General features: G+C 41.9%; 2 protein-coding genes across 2 annotated transcripts in view; both read left to right on the top strand.

Annotated features, from left to right (window-relative positions):
- LOC134395624 (zinc finger protein 397-like) overlaps positions 1-18,350 on the top strand; it is a 284,784-nt gene that overhangs the window by 51,504 nt on the left and 214,930 nt on the right. The window lies entirely within an intron of this gene.
- On the top strand, positions 11,696-17,213 carry LOC134396969 (zinc finger protein 397-like). Its single transcript, XM_063123584.1, has 6 exons — positions 11,696-12,427; positions 13,206-13,295; positions 14,719-14,845; positions 15,499-16,424; positions 16,761-16,962; positions 17,132-17,213. Exons 1-6 carry the CDS (start codon positions 11,696-11,698, stop codon positions 17,191-17,193), a joined length of 2,139 nt encoding a protein of 712 aa, XP_062979654.1. The 3' UTR covers positions 17,194-17,213.

Here is an 18,350-nt window from a genome sequence, read left to right as displayed (position 1 = left end):
ACCATTTTAGCATTAAAGCATATTCTGGCAAATACATTATTCCAATCCCATCATGCAGTTCACGTTCAAGAACCAAACTCCATCCAGAGGCCTACATGCAGAGCAGGAATATCAAGGCTTCTGGCCTTAATTTCCTAGCTCCGTAGTTTGGGGGTGCTCTTCGATCCAGAACTGTCACTTGAGGCACAGGTGAACTCAGTGGCAAAGAGCACCTTTTATCAGCTTAGGCTGATATACCAACTGCGCCCTTATCTGGACAGTGATAGCCTAGCTACAGTTATCCATGCTCTGATAACCTCTCGTTTGGATTACTGCAATGCGTTATACGTGGGGCTGCCTTTGAAAACGGTCCGGAAGCTTCAGCTGGTACAAAACAGGGCAGCCCGTTTACTAACAGGGACTGGCTGGCGAGATCACATTACGCCAGTCCTTTTACAACTTCATTGGCTGCCAGTCCTGGTCCGGGCCCGATTCAAAGTGCTGGTATTGACATTTAAAGCCCTAAACGGTTTGGGGCCAGGTTATTTGAAGGAACGCCTCCTCCCATATGTACCTACCCGGACCTTAAGATCATCTACAGGGGCCCTTCTCCGTGAGCCCCTGCCAAAGGAAGTGAGGCAGGTGGCTACTAGGAGGAGGGCTTTCTCCGCTGTGGCACCCCGGTTGTGGAATGAGCTCCCCAGAGAGGTCCGCCTGGCGCCTACACTGTACTCCTTTCGTCGCCAGCTGAAGACCTTTTTATTCACTCAGTATTTTAACACTTAATTTTAACTTAAATTTAAATTATACTGTTTTAACTCTGTATTTTAACCTTATATCAATTTTGCTGCGTGGTTTTATCCTGGTTGTGCTTTTTATATTGTATTTTGTATTTGTATTTTTAACTTGTTGGTTGTTTTATGATGGTTTTAATTTTTGTGAACCGCCCAGAGAGCTTCGGCTATTGGGCGGTATAAAAATGTAATAAATAAAATAAATAAAATAAAGCTCCCCCTTTGGGCCTTCTAGGCCCACCAACCACATTGAACTTGTATTGCCATCAATAGTTCAATCCCTCTTTCTCTTCCTCAGGCATCTCTCTCTGCATAACACTGACCATTTGCTTCAATTCTGTCTTTGTGAAAGCATTAGAAGTAGATTTAATACAGCATTTACACCATACATAGGAAATAATATGCCACCAAGCACTTGACTGTCAGTGAGCGGATCTGGTGATTTTATTTCTTCTCTGGCATTCTAGCACTCCTGATTTTACCTTTAGGAAGATGTTCAAGCACACACTGTATATTTATGTATATTTATACATGGTAGCATCTGAACTAATTAGCAGTTGAATGTAAATACAACACTCTGCATGATTGCAGCCCCTGCCTTTTTAGGGTTCCTGGGCACACAGAGAGTGCGCGGCCTATTCCAAGACACATTTTACACCATCACACATTCTCTTGGATGCATGGACAGGGCTTTACTCCATTTAGTGGAGGGTGGTGGCTGTGAATTCAGTGGGGTGTGTGGATTTGCTCCAGGTTTCTGTCAGAACTCTAAAGGTGCTCCTATCCAAAGGTGCTCCTATCCAAAGTGCTCTTGGTTAGCTTCTTTAGAGCTCTGTTTGGTTCTGAGTGAAACCCGGAGCGGATTCACTGCCGCATTGACATCGGAATCACCAGCCTCCACTGACTGCCTTAGGACTTTGGCCTGAGTGAGGCTCTTGATTCTAGGGGCCTACTGGTACCTTAAAGACCAAACCTACTTATTTTTATATTATCTTCTTTAGGGTGACCATATGAACAGGAGGACAGGGCTCCTGTATCTTTAGCAGTTGCATAGAAAAGGGAATTTCAGCAGGTGTCATTTGTATATTTGGAGAACATGATGAAATTTCCTCTTCATCGCAACAGTCAAAGGTGCTGGAGCTGTACTAGAGTGACCAGATTTAAAAGAAGGCAAGGCACCTGCAGCTTTAACTGTTGTGATGATGAGGAACAAATGACACCTGCTGAAATTCCCTTTTCTATGCAACTGTTAAAGATACAGGAGCCCTGTCCTCCTTTTCATATGGTCACCCTATCTTTATAATGCTAGAACCTAGGGCCATTTCAAAAAGCTGATTGGTGAACAATTCAGGACAAACAAAAGGAAGGACTTCTTCACACAGCGCAGAGTTAATCTCTGGAATTCACTCCCACAAGATGACCACCGTTTTGGATGGCTTTAAGAAGGGCTTAAATTCACGGAAGAGATGGATCTCAATGGCTACTAGTCCTGATGGCTAACTGCTACCTCCAGTATCAAAGGCAGTTTGCCTATGGGCCTGTTCAGACAACATGCTAAGTCATGGCTAAGCCTCTAACCCTTTTGCAGAAGCTTAATCATTTAGGGTGACCCTATGAAAAGGAGGACAGGGCTCCTGTATCTTTAACAGTTGTATTAAAAAGGGAATTTCAGCAGGTGTCATTTGTATATATGGAGAACACTAAGTCATGGCTAAGCCGCTAAGCTTTTTGCAGCAAATGGTTAGTGAACGTGCTTAAACCGTGGTGGCCACCATGGTTAGGAACAGTTCACATGACACACTAAGCAATAATGTTTAGCTCAAAATACATAACCCCTGTGGGTTTGGGGTGTCATCTATGTATACCAGTTGCTGTGGAATATGGGTGGGAGGGTACTTTTGCACTCATGTCCTGCTTGTGGGTTTCCCATGGGTAGTTCGTTGGCCACTGTGTGAACAGAAAGCTGGGCTAGATAAACCCTTGGTCTGATCCAGCAGGCATCTCATTTATTAGTTCCAGACACTCACAGAATCGTAGAATAGTAGAGTTTGAAGGGACCAACCCCCTGCTCAATGCAGGAATCTGCCATAAAGCATACCTGACAGATGGTTGTCCAGCTTCCTCTTGAAGGCCTCTAGTGTGGGAGAGCCCACAACCTCCCTAGGTAACTGGTTCCATTGTTGTACTGCTCTGACAGGAAGTTTTTCCTGATGTCCAACCGGAATCTGGCTTCCTGTCACTTGAGCCTGGATTCCTCCATTGAGCAGGAGGTTGGAATCGATCGCCTTGTAGGCCCCCTCCAAATTTACCATTCTATGAAGGGAAATTATGTCTGCCACAGGTATGTCTTCTGCTGGCAAAGGAGCACCAATGGGTACAGTTTTCTCTGTATTTCTCACAGGCCTCACGATACTGTATTGGTCCTGGCTCCCTTCACCGAGAAAATAATGTCATCAGTCTTGATTTGTAATTAATATTTTAAATTAATTTATCTAATATTTGCCTGATCTTATGCTCTACTTATCTTACAATTTAAGAATATTGGAGGAGGTTGAAAGGATTACAGAAATCAAAGAGACCCGGATGCAGCACAGAGAGAGATGCCTCAGAAGGAAGAGTCAGGCAAACAGAGTCAGGCAAAAGAGCTCGGCAGAGAATGAGCACCATTTCTTTTTCCATTTCCACAGGCGACAGTAAGGGAAGTAAGGTCAAGATGGAGGACTGTCAGTATGGAGGAAACGAACCACAGGATATGTCTGGGAAAGATGGGCCAAGCGAATGTGCTGGAGACATCTGAGATGCATAAAGAAAGATGCAAGTCCAAAAAGGGTCAGGAGAGAGGACCAGAGGGAAGAGAGGATGAATGTCATGAGGTCACGGAAGATCTTACAGCTGCGTTTAGTCCCCCTTCCAAAGGACGCACAAGGGACAAACATACCCATATTCTCTAAGTACGGTAGAAGATATCGCTACAAGTTACAATCTGTTATGATAGATACTGCGGAGGATCAGGACGAATGCCCCATGACAGATGAAAATCTCCAGCGAAATCCATTCTTTGATCAGTATCAACGAACAATTAAAGGAGAGTGTAAATCTGAATTTTCTGAGAATAGCAAAGAGGATAATTTGAATAGACTTCAGATTAATCACCCAGAAGACAAATTTCAAACCTCTACTGAATGTGGGGAGAGACCATATGAATGTTCTCATTGTCGCAAATGCTTCCACCAGAGAGAAGAATTGATGAATCATAAGCAACTTCATACTGGAGAGAGGGGGCGTGAAGATCCTGAGTCTGAGGAAATCTTCACTAGACACGAGAAAATTGATACTAGATTGAAGCTGTACAAATGTTCTCAGTGTGGGAGGTGCTTCAGTAAGGGAGACAAGTTGAAGAGACATCAGAGGATTCATTCTGGAGAGAAACTATTTATAATGCCTTGAGTGTGGAAAATGCTCCTGGAGGACTCACAGTCTGAGAACCCATTAGATAATTCATTCTTGTGAGACACCATACCAATGTTCTCAGTGTGGGTAATGCTTGAGTTGAGGAATTCACTGGTTATTCGTGTAACCGACGAAGAGGGCATACTTACAAATGAATTAACAATGTGAATGTTAATAAGCAGCCTCAGCTTTAACAAAATATACATAAGAATGTAATTGGGTAAAAGAAGCTTCTAAAGGGTGGATGAATTGATTGAATATTGGATTTTTGAAAGAGAGAATAATTACAAATGAATTGTTTATGTGTTCCATCCTAATGCAGGAAGGATTTACAAATTCAAATAATTTTTTTTGAATGAAATCTGTCTCATAAAAAGAGTGTGAAAGGACATGAACGTGTCCGTGTGATTCCAGCTGGAGGAAACTTGAGGGGGTTAAAATGCTGCCAGAGGTCTTCAGCCATAAAATTTCCGGTCTCAACATTGCCTCCTATGAGTAATGTCATCACCATGTGGATGATTGGAGAATATGTTCAGCATCATGATGACTGTGGTGTTTCTCAGAAAGCTCCTGCTTTTGATGGGAGACAAATGAAGAGGCCTGCTAGATAATCCACAAAGCTTTTATTAAGCAGCAAACATCTCTTCTACCTGAAGAAAGGCTAATCTCTTGGAAACTTCCCCCTAGGCAAAACTATGCAAACTAAGCAAGACAATTGTCCAACCAAGGAGAACAGGAAGCGCCTTCCCCTGTAACTTCAAAGATCCTGGTGCAGACTAAGGTTCTGGGGCAATCCTAGTCTGACTGACTTTCTCACACCTTCCTTCTGCTCTGCATTTTAGCTTCCAGCGGACTTTTGCATCAGTTAGCTTGTCGAGGCGCTCTCCTCTGGAAGAAAGCTCACTTCCCACTGAGTGTGTAGGATTTGGCCTTGAGGAGATAAGCTCTGGAGAGGGCTGACTCTCAGCTGGTGAATTACCCATGAGAGATTCCTCCCCCACTGGTACAGGCTGGCTGGTGTCTGGCGCCACCTCCTCTAGGTCCGAATCTGATTCTGATTGATTACCTGAAACACCTTCTCCCAAAACAGGGGCAGTAGGGTTAGACATGATAATGACACAGTTTTTTCCACCTATGGCGACCCCTTGGTTCCGTCCCACAAGCTGCCATTGTCCAACATACCACATTTCTTCGATTGTAAGACGCCATCGATTGTAAGACGCACACAAATTTCAGTACCACCAAAAGAGCAAACGGAGAAGGTAATAACTCAAAGAGAAGTTGAAGATGTAATTGATAATTTGAAAGTGGGTAAATCACCGGGAGCAGATGGCTTAGGATCAGAATATTATAAAGTTTTTAAGGAGTTTTTAGTTCCGAAATTATTGAAACTTTACAATGCTATATTACAAGTAGAGAAGATACCAGAATCATGGGAACACTCATTTATAATATTAATTCCAAAACCAGACAAAGACTTGACTATCCCCGATTCATATAGACCTATTTCATTAATAAATCAAGATGCAATTTTTTTTTCATCTATTTTGGCTAAACGGTTAAATAAATTTATATCAGAACATATAGAAGATCAATGTGGATTTGTGGTGGGGAGGCAAATGCATAGTTTAGTGGAAAGAGTTTTAAATGTAATACACGCGATAAAAAAATCAAAGATCAAGGCAGGAATTTTGGCATTGGATATTTTTAAGGCTTTTGATTGTGTGAGCTGGCAGGCATTAAAGATTATTTTAGATAAAATGGGATTTGGAAATAAATTTAAAACTATAATAGAACAGTTATATTCCCAAAATACAGCTGTAGTGGTGGTAAACGATGGACTCACTGAAAAGATACGACTAGCCAGAGGTACAAGACAAGGATGTCCGCTCTCGCCGGTCCTGTTTGTAATGGTCATGGAAGTATTGGCGAACGCAATAAGAGATGATGGAGAGATAGAAGGAATTGGAGATGTAAGGAAAATAAAATTGAATATGTTTGCGGATGACACCCTATTGACTATTAAGAATCCAATAAGAAAAATAGATAGAATTAAACAACAATTGAGAGAATTTGAAGAAGCTACAGGATTAAGAATAAATTGGTCCAAATCAGAGATGATTTTGTTTAATCATACTAAGAAGGAAGAAAAGGAATGGGAACGTAAGGGAATAGAAATGAGAGTTAAGGAACAGATTAGATATTTGGGAATTAAAATTACAAAAAACTTAGATAATTTAGAAAAGGAGAATTTAATGAGGTTAAAAAAAGAGGTATTAGAAAAATTGGAAAAATATAAAAGATTAAATCTATCTTGGTTTGGAAGAATAGCATTAATAAAAATGAAGATTTTAGCTAAGATTAATTTTGTGTTTAGGATGTTACCAATACAAATTTCAGAAGTTGAGATAAAAAGTTGGCAATATTTTTAACAAATATTGTAACGGAGATAAGAAAGCGAGGGTAAATAAGAATAAATGGTATTTAAGCCAAAAAAAGGGAGGATTGGGTCTCCCAAATATAAAATTATACTATGCAGCAAACAGGTTAAGACATATTGTAGAAGCAATTATAGGAGTAGGAGATTTAGATTGGATGGAGGATAAAACTACATGTAATGTAGAGATGAGTTTGGAAAAAAAAAATTTAAGGAAGGAGGGAGAAAGTGGGTTGAAAGTATAGATAATCCACTCCTGAGGTCTCAATGGGAAATTTGGAGTAAATTTAAAGGGAAGCTGCTTCCGAGCAACTCTCCCTTGTCACCGGTAATAATGTTAAAGAATTTCCCAGAGGAACTGAAGGGTAGATTAAGTAAAATATTAAAAGAGAAAAACAAAATGAAATTAAAGGATTGGTTAAGAGATATAAATACAAGAGAAGATATGGAAGAGCTGTTAAAGGAGAAAAAATTATCTTGGTTAGAGTATAGGCAATTAGAACAATGGAATAAAAAGTGGATTAAAGAAATGTAGAGAAATGACGAAGTTTGAGGAGTTAATAGTAAATAAGGAAAAAGGTAAAGGAGGAAGTATAGTCTTAAAAGGGTTAATGAGCGAAATATATAAAATATTGTTAGAAAAGGGGCTAATGGATAGCTCAGGAAAAATGGTATGGGAGACAGATTTGAAGGTACAAATAGGGTGATAGAGCTGGGAGGGACTGTGGAAACAAAGAGTGTTGAGAAGTATGTCAGTGAGAATAAAAGAGAATTACTTTAAAATTTTGTGGAGGTGGTACCTAACCCCGATTAGATTGAATAAGATAAATAATCAGCATTAAGCAAATTGTTGGAGAGGTTGTGGGGAAAAAGGAACGTATTTACATATGTGGTGGGAATGCAAATATGTACAAAGATTATGGAAGATGGTGTTTTTTGAAATTGAAGAAATAGTGGGAATGAAAATAGAACAAACACCAAAAATTGCATTACTGTCACTATTTGAAGATTTAAAATGTGGAAAAGAAATTAAAGAATTGATATCGAGTTTGCTGACTGCAGCACGATTGATGGTAGCTAGGAACTGGAAGATTCAGGGGGAATATTCTATTGAAGAGTGGTATAGAGAAGTTTGGGATATAGCTATTAATGATAAATTGACTTGTAATATTAACTGGAGGAAAGGTATAACCAAAATAAATGAGTTTGAAGGAATTTGGAAACAGTTCCTAATATTTGTGTTTTCTAAGGGAAGTGGGAAACCGCCAGAGGAAGAAAGCATGAGATTTCGGAAGCAGGAATAGATCCCGAGGTGGGGAGTGCACTTATATGTTAAGAATGGTTATATTGTATGATAGGATAGGTTATAGATAATATTTACTCAATATATATGTATTCAACATTTATTCAAAATGTATGTAGTATGTTGTGTTGTTGTTTCTTTTTTGTAAGATGTTTATTTTGTGTTTTAAAATAAAAATTTATTTAAAAAAAAAAGAATCGAAGAAATACGGTAATGTAAACCCACAAATTCACAACTTCTAGATAACAGTACATAAGGATGTCTTCAATGCATGAGGGATTTTGGTTTTGTGTTAGAACACTTTGAACCAAGAGTATTGATCACCCTGCTAGCTATTTTTCTTCCTCGGAGCCAGGAAGCCCTGCTCCCCTATCGGTTGTAGCCTTTGTGGAGGGAACTGCACTGGCTATGTCTAGATGCTCGAAAAATAGAGCGTGGAGAAGAGAAAGGGGGACATTCCTGGGGTTGGGGAGGAGACCCTGGCAGCTGCAGTACGGTGTCTCCTCTTTCCGTCCCCCTCCAAAGCAGCGCTGCTAGATGCAGCAGGCAAATCCTTTCTCTGAAACAGAAATGTAGAGCGGCATTTTTGATATATTGACTATCCACAAAGGATTGAGCCCTTAAACGATGCATTCCAAATATTTAGCATCTAAATAAATGGTAATGTCAGATTGGACTGCATGGTCAGTCCTCCTTATATATCAATAAGTTTTGACAGTCAGAGGCCTACATACAGAGCAGGAATATGAAGGCTTCGGGCCTTGTTTTCTTAGCTCCCCTTTTGGGCCTTCTAGGCCCACCAACCACATTGAACTTTTCTTGCCATCAATAGTTCGATCCCTCTTTCTCTTCCTCAGGCATCTCTCTCTGCATAACACTGACCATTTGCTTCAATTCTGGCTTTGTGAAAGCATTAGAAGTAGATTTAATACAGCATTTACATCATACATACGAAATAATATGCCACCAAGCACTTGACTGTCAGTGAGTGGACCTGGTGATTTTATCTCTTCTCTGGCATTCTAGCATTCCTGATTTTACCTTCAAGAAGATGTTCAAGCACACGCAGTATATTTATGTCTATTTATACATGGTAGCATCTGTACTAATTAGTAACTAAATACAACTCAAATGTTAATACAACTCTGCCTTTTTAGGGTTCCTGGGCGCACAGAGAGTACATGGCCCTATTCCAAGACACATTTTAAACCATCACACATTCTCTTGGATGTGTGGACAGGGCTTTACGCCATTCAGTGGTGGCTGTGATGTCAGTGGGGTGTGTGGATCCACTCCAGGTTTCTGTCAGAACTCTAAAGGAGCTATCCAAAGTGCTCTTCGATAGCTTCCTTAGAGCTCTGGTTGGTTCCGAGTGAAACCCAGAGCGGATTCACCACCCCACTGACATCGGAATGACCAGCCTCCACTGACTGCCTTAGGACTTTGGCCTGAGTGAGGCTCTTGATTCTAGGGGCCTACTGGTACTATACAAACCTACTTATTTTTTATAATACTATGTTTATATTATCTGTATAATGCTAGAACCCAGGGCCATCCCAAAAAGCTGATTGGTGAGCAATTTATGACAAATAAAAGGAACAACTTCTTCTCACAGCTCAGAGTTAAACTCTGGAATTCACTTCCACAAGATGGCCCCCATTTGGCTTTAAAAGGGGCTTAAACAAGTTCATGGAGTAGACGGCTCTCAATGGCTACTAGTCCTAAAGGCTATCTGCTACCTCCAGTATCAAAGGTAGTTTGCCTATATGCCTGTTCAGACAACACGCTAAGTCACGGCTAAGCCTCTAACCCTTTTGCAGCGAATGGTTAGTGGGCGTGTTTAAACCTTGATGGCCTCCATGGTTAGGAACAGTTCACACGACACACTAAGCGATAATGTTTAGCTCAAAAGGCATTACCCCTGTGGGTTACGGTGTCATCTATGTATACTGGTTGCTGTGGAGCATGGGTGGGAGGGTGCTGTTGCACTCATGTGCTGCTTGTGGGTTTCCCATGAGCAGTTCTTTGGCCACTGTGTGAACAGAGTGCTGGGCTAGATGAAGGTCTGATCCAGCAGGCATCTCATTTATTAGTTCCAGACCCTCCATCTTCCCCATCTAGAGTTAGGCCTGAAAGACCAAGGAGACGTGTGAGTAAGTTGTAAGCAAATGTGTGATTTTGCACAACATTTCTGATCATGGGGGATGGCTGTTAAACCTTAGCTTCCCATTTCCTGGCTTTGTGCAGCTTGAGCCCAAAAGACTTTCAGTGCGATTTACTCCAAGGAAGTGCACAAAAGATCAGCCAAAGTGCCCAAATTTACATCTCTTTGCCTTCCAGGCTGACATTCCAGAGTCCAGCTTCACTTTCCCTCCCCCAAAAGTCAAATTATGCAAAATAAATGAAGTACAGCTTACTTGGGAGGATCACGTCCCCCAAGGATCTTGATTGGTCAGTTTGAATTGCCCTCCCTGGGAAACCTGGAAGGACTTTTGTGTTTCTGCTGGTGGGCAAAGAATCGGAGCCCAAACTCTGCCAAGCCCTGGAGGCCCAAGGGGACGCCCAGGTGTAAGCCGCGCAGGTGAGTAACTCTTCAGGCTCTAGTCAGCAAGTTATCGCCAGCTAGTTTGATGTTTCATTTTACGTTGGGGTTGATTTGGCTCTCTAGTTTCGCCTGGATTCCGGCCTCTCCGTGCGCTGGGCTGCCTGGCAAACCTGCTCCTTAGGCTGTTAAAGAGATTAAAGGAAGTTCTGAAATGGGGCCCATCCTTCTCCCTCTAGATAATAACCCCCAGCCTGACCTTCCGTGGGCATCTGAAGGGATATTGGAAAGGCACAGGGGTGGTTGAAGCACTACTTTTGGGGAGCAGATACAAAATGTGTCTTGCAGCCTGTCCTACTTTGCAGGGTGGAAGTGTAGACAGATTTGTCAGATTTAACACAAAAATGAGAAGAAATGCCAGGCAGTTAGTGTGAGCTAGTTTGTTTTTTGAGCAGCTTCTCCCTGCTTGGTACTTTACTATAGGGTAACCCTATGAAAAGGAGGATAGGGCTCCTGTATCTTTAACAGTTGTATTAAAAGGGAATTTCAGCAGGTGTCATTTGTATATATAGAGAACCTGGTGAAATTTCCTCTTCATCACACCAGTTAAAGCTGCAGGAGCTATACTAGAGTGACCAGATTTAAAAGAGGGCAGGGCACCTGCAGCTTTAACTGGTGTGATGAAGAGGAAATTCCACCAGGTTCTCCATATATACAAACGACACCTGTTGAAATTCCTTTTCTTGTGCAACTGTTAAAGATACAGGTGCCCTGTCCTCTGTTTCATATGGTCACCCTACGCTCTAGTATAGCTCCTGCACTTCAACTGTTGTGATGAAGATGGAATTTCACCAGGTTTACCATAGGTAATAGTAATTTTGTCTGTCTCTATCGCACTTCGACCCATATATATGAAACTCTGAGAAAAACTTTGTGTGTTATTGCTTGAATAATTACCATCACGCTATGATCTTAAAGCAGCATCTTGTTTGGAGTGAATGTGTGACTTTAGTTACAAATATTCTTTTCATTATGAACTTTATCCTTTATTTGATTTTTAAATACTGTATTTCAAAATTAGTTTTTTAAACTCTTAAATACTGGTTATGTCTAAGATATTCAACTAAAAATGTATAATTTGGAAATACTCTAACTCTAGATCTGAGAGGGCAGAGCTAGGAGAGAAAGCGATGAAGGGGAGAAAACCTGCAGGCCCAGAACTAGAAGAAGGACCACTCAGAGCAGGAAAAGCCTCCAGTGCAGTTCAGCTGGAATTTGAGACAGAGCGACCAGGATGGGATGCATCGCAAGAGGGCAAAGGGGAACCATCCAGGGGGATGCAAGAGTGTTGGGAAGCCCAATGGCAGGAGTTCCTGAGGACACTGCAGCCCCTTCACACAACATGGGGAAGCCCAGGGATATCAGAGATGGCACCATGGGATGATACCAAGGCCTTTCTGGCCTCCTTCGAGCAAGTGGCCAAGCCCTGCCGGTGGCCGAGAGGAGAGTGGGCGGCCCGGCTCCTGCCAGCCCTGAGTGGGGAAGCAGAAGAGGCCTTCCGAAGCCTGGAAGCCAGAGATCAGGAGGACTATGGGAAAGTGAAGGCGACCATCTTTCGAGGGGAAGCCCTGAGGATGGAGGCGCAGCGCCAGCACTTCAGGCAATTCTGCTGCCAGGAGGTCAGAGACCCCCGAAGGATTCACAGCCAAGTCCAGGAGCTTTGCCGGCAGTGGCTGAAGCCGGAGAGACACAGCAAGGAGCAGATCCTGGAGCTGCTGATCCTGGAGCAGTTCCTGGCCAGCCTGCCAGTGGACCTCCAGGGCTGGATCCGGGCAGGAGGACCAGACACCTGCTCCCAGGCCGTGGCCCTGGCCGAGGACTTCCTCATGAGCCAGCAGATAGCTGTGACAGCAGTCTGGCAGGTGAGGTTTCAATATTTTATTCCTAGAATCTCAGAAATGACGTAGGATGTACATAAAGTAGCTGACAGCTATGATATAGCTATTAATGATAAATTGACTTGTAATATTAACTGGAGGAAAGGTATAACCAAAATAAATGAGTTTGAAGGAATTTGGAAACAGTTCCTAATATTTGTGTTTTCTAAGGGAAGAGGGAAACCGCCAGCGGAAGAAAGCATGAGATTTTGGAAGCAGGAATAGATCCCGAGGTGGGGGGTGCACTTATATGTTAAGAATGGTTATATTGTATGATAGGATAGGTTATAGATAATATTTACTCAATATATATGTATTCAACATTTATTAAAAATGTATGTAGTATGTTGTGTTGTTGTTTCTTTTTTGTAAGATGTTTATTTTGTGTTTTAAAATAAAAATTTATTAAAAAAAAAAAAGCTGAAAGCATCTGGAGTTATTCAGTTAAATATGGGCAGAAGTGATCAAACCTAGCTAATGACAAGCTGAACTTTGGACACTGAATGCCAATTTAAATCAGAGCCTTTTCATTGTTTTCAGAAGTTGTACAATTGTTGAAAGTTCCCCCCTTATAGTGTATTGCCACATACAATACCTACCTTTACATTATACCTGTTAGAGATATCCTGCCTTAGCGCTGCATGTTTTGAAGCAGCAAATACTATATTCAATGAATTTAAACACAGTTAAACCATTTTTATCCAGATGAGCAGAAAGTGTTTCTTGCCCTCTGTTCTGAGTAGAATCATCCTGCCTGTTTCAGGGGCCGCTGAAGGAGGAGTTTGAAGAACCATCAGATCCTGTGAAGGGAGAGATCTACAAAGAAACTGAGCAAAACGGTGATGCTACATTGGTATTTGTGCGATGCTTAGACTAGATCAGATTAAAAAGGAGGACCAGCTCTTAAGAGAGATTATTGCTAGGGTGACCATATGAAAAGGAGGACAGGGCTCCTGTATCTTTAACAGTTGCATAGAAAAGGGAATTTCAGCAGGTGTCATTTGTATTCCTGCAGCACCTGATGAAATTCCCTCTTCATCAAAACAGTTAAAGCTTCGGGAGCCATACTGCAGCTATACTGTGACCAGATTTAAAAGAGGGCGGGACACTTGCAGCTTTCACTGTTGTGATGAACAGCAAATTTCACCAGGTTTGCACATTTGCACACATACAAATGACACCTGTAGAAATTCCGTTTTCTATACAACTGTTAAAGATACAGGAGCCCTGTCCTCCTTTTCATAGGGTCAGCCTATTATTGCAAAACATTGTGTGAGAGGTGAGCTGCTACATCAAAAGGGAGTTCACTAGAACAACTCAGCTGCACATAGATTGTGCAATGGAAGCAGCTGTTATTTTATTTATTTATTAAATTTATATACCGCCCCATAGCCGAACGTCTCTGGGCGGTTTACAGAAGTTAAAAACAGTGAACATTAAAAAAGTATAAAATTAAAACCATCAAAAATATAAAAACAACAGTATAAAACAACAGTATGTAAAGAAGGCTAAGCAAGGAGCACCGAGAGAGGTTTCCTTCCCTTAGTAAAATCCTCCTTCTGTCCTTCCCAGGCAGCGGAAGCCAATTTCCCAGCTTTTCAAATTCTTCACTTCTTCCTGAAGAACAAGAAATGGACCAAACTGGTGTGAAAGAGGTAGGCGACATTCTGGTGATTCAGGGTCACACGGATGCTAAAATGGATGTCCATGTGGTTTGAGGAACTTCGCTGATGGGATGTTCTCAATTCTGAGCAGCTGGGAGAAGGCCTGCAGAGCCCTGATCTCCCAAGGATCAATGGGGTTGCGGCCACAGGCAGAAGCGAAATGCTGCAACCAGCCACCTCTTTTCTCAGGTTTATCTCTAAAACAATAATTACAAACGTTCGGGTGGGATGGGGCAGTTTTCCCCATTAATTCGTTTCATTGAATATATGCGGTTGACACCCAGCTCTACGTCTCCTTTTCATCAAACCCAGGTGAGGCAGTAGCTCTTCTGAATCAGTGCCAGAGCCCAGTAATGGACTGGATGAGAGCCAATAAATTGAGACTCAATCCGGACAATACGGATTGAGGTTTCACTCCACCTAAAGGATCGGGGATGCTCGTGGATCCAGAATTGTCTTTAAAACAATAATTATAAATGTTTGGGTGGCACGGGGCAGGTTTCACCATTAATTCATTTCACGGAATGAATATCCATGGACTGATATTTGTGGAATTAATTGTTTGGGGTTTTGCCATAGTGTCCTTCCTTCTGCCTATTTTCCTCCCTGCAGAAAGAAATAGATGTCCGTGGAAGTCGCCTGTGTTTGCAGGTCGTCAACCAGAGTTTGCCCCGGCTAGCCCAACAGACCACAGTCTGGCAAGTCCTGCAGGAGGACGGGGGGAACGTAGAGCCTTCAGGTAAGGAACTCTTTTGGCTCAAGTCCCGTCAATGCAGGAAAGAATAACTGAGGCGATTTGTCATTTTAAGAACTAAGAAGAGTGGATAGAAAGAGCAGTTCCAAAGCGTCGATTGTCTTAAAGCATGGTCCTCGTTCGAATTCCAAATACATATATATCTGGGGGGAAGCACAAAACCTAAATCGGGTTTTAATCAGAGGTAGCTCCAATGCAAGCCTTGGAATTGGCATTAGGGGTCTCCCAACTGTGTAGAGCAGATGTGGGTGATGTACCGTAGGATGAAGGGAAATTCCGTCCTGCCACTGGTATGGCTTCCGCTGGCAGAGGGGCACCATTGGGTACAGCTTTCTCTGTATTTCTCACAGGCCTCACAATACTCTATTGGTCCTGGCTCCCTTCACCGAGAACATAATCTCCCCACCCTTTATTTGTAATTAATATTTTAAATTAATTTATCTAATATTTGCCTGATCTTATGCTATAGTTGTCTTACAATTTAAGAATATTGGAGGCGGTTGAAAGGATTACAGAAATAAAAGAGACCCGGATGCAGCAGAGAGAGAGAGATGCCTTAGAAGGAAGAGTCAGGCAAACGGAGTCAGGCAAAAGAGCTCGGCAGAGAATGAGCACCATTTCTTTTTCCATTTCCACAGGCGACAATAACGGAAGCAAGGTCAAGATGGAGGATTGTCAGTATGGAGGAAAGGAGCCACAGGATATGTCCGGGAAAGCATCACAGATGGGCCAAGAGAATGTGATGGAGACAGCTGAGATGCACGAAGAAAGATGCAAGTCCGAAGAGGGTCAGGAGACAGACACAGAAGGAAGAGAGAAGGAATGTCGTAAAGTCACGGAAGATCTTACAGCTGCGTTTAGCCCCCCTTCCAAAGGATGCACAAGGGACAACATGCCCATGTTCTCCAAGTACGGTAGAAGATATCGCTACAAGTTACAACCTGTTATGATAGATGCCAGGGAGGACCAGGACGAATGCCCCATGACAGATGAAAATCTCCAGCGAAATCCATGCTTTGATCAGCATCAACGAACAATTAAAGGAGGGTGTAAATCTGAATTTTCTGAGAATGAAAAAGAGGCTAACTGGACTAGACTTCAGATTAACCACCTGGAAGAGAAATCTCAAACCTCTACTGAGTGTGTACAGAACTTTATTTATACAAAGTCACTAAAGCGTAATCAAGAAATTCAAAGTGTGGGGGGACCATATGAATGTTCTCATTGTAGCAAATGTTTCCACCTGAGAGAAGAATTGATGAATCATGAGCAGCTTCATACTGGAGAGAGGGGGCATGAAGATCCGGAGTCTGGGGAAATCTTTACTAGACAGGAGAAAATTGATACTAGATTGAAACCATACGAATGTTCTCAGTGTGGGAAGTGCTTCAATGGTAGAGGCAGTCTGAGAAGACACCAGAGAATTCATTCCGGAGAGAAACCGTACAAATGTTCTCCGTGTGGGAGGTGCTTCAGTGAGGGAAGCACGTTGAAGACACATCAGAGAACTCATACTGGAGAGAAACCATACAAATGCCCTGAGTGTGGGAAAGGCTTCACTCAGGTAGGCGTTGTGAAGATCCATCAGAGAATTCATTCTGGAGAGAAACCATACAAATGTTCTCAGTGTGGGGGATGCTTCAGGGAGAGATCTAAATTGCAGAGACATCAGAGAATTCATTCTGGAGAGAAACCATACAAATGTTCTCAGTGTGGGAGGTGCTTCACTAAGGGAGACTCATTGAAAAGACATCAGGGAATTCATTCTGGAGAGAAACCGTACAAATGTTCTCAGTGTGGGAGGTGCTTCAGGGAGAGATCCAAATTGCAGGGACATCAGAGAATTCATTCTGGAGAGAAACCGTACAAATGTTCTCAGTGTGGGAGGTGCTTCACTAAGGGAGACTCATTGAAAAGACATCAGAGAATTCATTCTGGAGAGAAACCGTACAAATGTTCTCAGTGTGGGAGGTGTTTCAGGGAGAGATCCCAATTGCAGAGACATCAGAGAATTCATTCTGGAGAGAAACCGTACAAATGTTCTCAGTGTGGGAAAAGCTTCACTCAGGCAGGCATTTTGCAGGTCCATCAGAGAACACATACTGGAGAGAAACCATTCAAATGTTCTCAGTGCGGGAGGTGCTTCAGTAAGGGAGATAAGTTGAAGAAACATAAAAGAATTCATTCTGGAGAGAAACCATACAAATGCCTTGAGTGTGGGAAAAGCTTCACGTGTTCTGATAATTTGAAACCACATCAGAGAATTCACTCTGGAGAGAAACCATTCAAATGTCTTGAGTGTGGAGAAAGCTTCAGGTGGAATCACAATCTGAAGACCCATCAGAGAATTCATTCTTGAATTCTTACACGCGTTATCCATGTGGGGAATGTTTCAGTCAGGAGCAACACTTGAAGATGCATCAAGAAATTGATAGCAGAGAGACACCATACCAATGTTCTCAGTGTGGGAAATGCTTGAGTTGAGGAATTGACTGGATATTAGAGTAAACGGAGAAGAGGGAATACTTGCAAATGAATTGACTATGTGAAAGCATCATCATAAGCAGCCTCAGCATTAATAAATACACATAGGAATGTAATTGGGTAAAGGACGCTTCTAACAGGAGGATAAATTGATTGAATCTTGGATTTTCTAAAGAGAGAAAAATTACAAATGAATTGTTTGTGTGAGAGTGTCCTCATAAGCAACTCTTTCAGTTTCTGTTCTCCCCATCTACAATGATGCCAAATGTGTGTTCCCACTCCTCAAATTACTATGGGGATAAGTGTAACAGAAAATTTAATTTTCCCATCCGAATGCAGGAAGGATTTACAAATCCAAATATTTTTTTTGAATGAAATCTGTCTCATTAAAAGTGTGTGAAAGTACATGAATGTGTCCGTGTGATTCCAGCTGGAGGGAACTTGAGGGGGTTAAAATGCTGCCAGAGGTCTTCAGCCATGAAATTTCTGGTCTCAACATTGCCTCCTATGAGTAATGTTGTCATTGCCACCATGTGGTTGATTGGAGGATATGTTCAGCATCAACATGATGCAGTTTTTTCCGCCTGTGGCGACCCCTTGGTTCCGCCCCACCAGCTGCCATTGTCCAACATAATGGAGAGCCACCAACTCACAACTACTAGATAAAAGTACATAAGGATGTCTCCCATGCATGAGGGATTTTGGTTTTGTGTTCGAACACTTTGAACACTATTAGATTGTAAGCCTATGCGGCAGGGTCTTGCTATTTACTGTTTTACTCTGTACAGCACCATGTACATTGATGGTGCTATATAAATAAATAAATAATAATAATAATAATAATAATAATAATAATAATAACCAAGAGTATTGATCACCCTGCTAGCTATTTTAGAGTAGAGCATCTGAAAGAATAGAAGAAAATATCCCATAGTGAATCAGTAACAATTTTCTGTTTTTCTGCAAGAGTTCAAATGGGAAACTTCCACTGTAAATGGATCTACAG

The sequence above is a fragment of the Elgaria multicarinata genome, chromosome 3 (genome assembly GCF_023053635.1).
Source record: "Elgaria multicarinata webbii isolate HBS135686 ecotype San Diego chromosome 3, rElgMul1.1.pri, whole genome shotgun sequence".
Taxonomy (NCBI): domain Eukaryota; kingdom Metazoa; phylum Chordata; class Lepidosauria; order Squamata; family Anguidae; genus Elgaria; species Elgaria multicarinata.
The sequence above is the reverse complement of the archived record's forward strand: the minus strand, read 5'-3'. Positions and strand labels throughout refer to the sequence as shown.